General features: G+C 51.3%; 1 protein-coding gene across 1 annotated transcript in view; it reads left to right on the top strand.

The window, feature by feature from the left end:
* Positions 1 to 170: 170 nt before the first annotated feature.
* LOC107576798 (tectonic-1-like) overlaps positions 171 to 594 on the top strand; it is a 6,006-nt gene continuing 5,582 nt past the window's right edge. Inside the window, exon 1 of the mRNA XM_016262930.1 lies at positions 171 to 535. Within this exon, the coding sequence (XP_016118416.1) occupies positions 171 to 535 (365 nt within the window). The remainder of the gene's footprint in view (positions 536 to 594) is intronic.

Raw genomic sequence — 594 nt, 5'->3', positions numbered from 1 at the left:
TAAGACAAAAACGCGGTTTGGAAGACGAATTCATGATGTACTCGCTTATTATATACATTTAGCAAATTTTGAACACAGAAAAAGTCACATAGTGCTTACATAGCCTTCACTCGCAATCCCACAATGCATTTCACTTCCTGGATACCAATGACAACGCGCAGTATCCAAGCATGGCGGTGTTGTGTGGTCTTATTATTTTGATATATTTAGAAACCGCGCTTTGCAGTGAAGACACGAACACTACAGGAAACGTTAATATCACACTCAGAGACACAAACGGCACGTCTGCTGATCGAAACGAATCGCTTGATTTCACGGATCTGGGCGTCAGTGAAACTCCGGAGTATTTCGCAGCTCCAACAGCCTGGACTCCAGAATCCGTGACGGCCTTCCCGGACCAGACCGAGGCCTCGGAGAGCTCCGTCCCCGACACGAGCCCCGAGTCCCCGCGAGCCGCCACAGCAGCTCCGCCTCTGCCGCAGTCTGGCGTCCTTCCCGCGCCGCTCACCGAAGGTGCGAATGCAGACAGTCATCTGTGTGTGATGCCTTACAAAGTGTGCTTGTTTACTCGTGTCCTCTGTCCCCTCAGTCCCC

This window comes from Sinocyclocheilus grahami, unplaced genomic scaffold (genome assembly GCF_001515645.1).
Source record: "Sinocyclocheilus grahami isolate Dianchi unplaced genomic scaffold, SAMN03320097.WGS_v1.1 scaffold4362.1, whole genome shotgun sequence".
Classification (NCBI taxonomy): domain Eukaryota; kingdom Metazoa; phylum Chordata; class Actinopteri; order Cypriniformes; family Cyprinidae; genus Sinocyclocheilus; species Sinocyclocheilus grahami.
The sequence above is the reverse complement of the archived record's forward strand: the minus strand, read 5'-3'. Positions and strand labels throughout refer to the sequence as shown.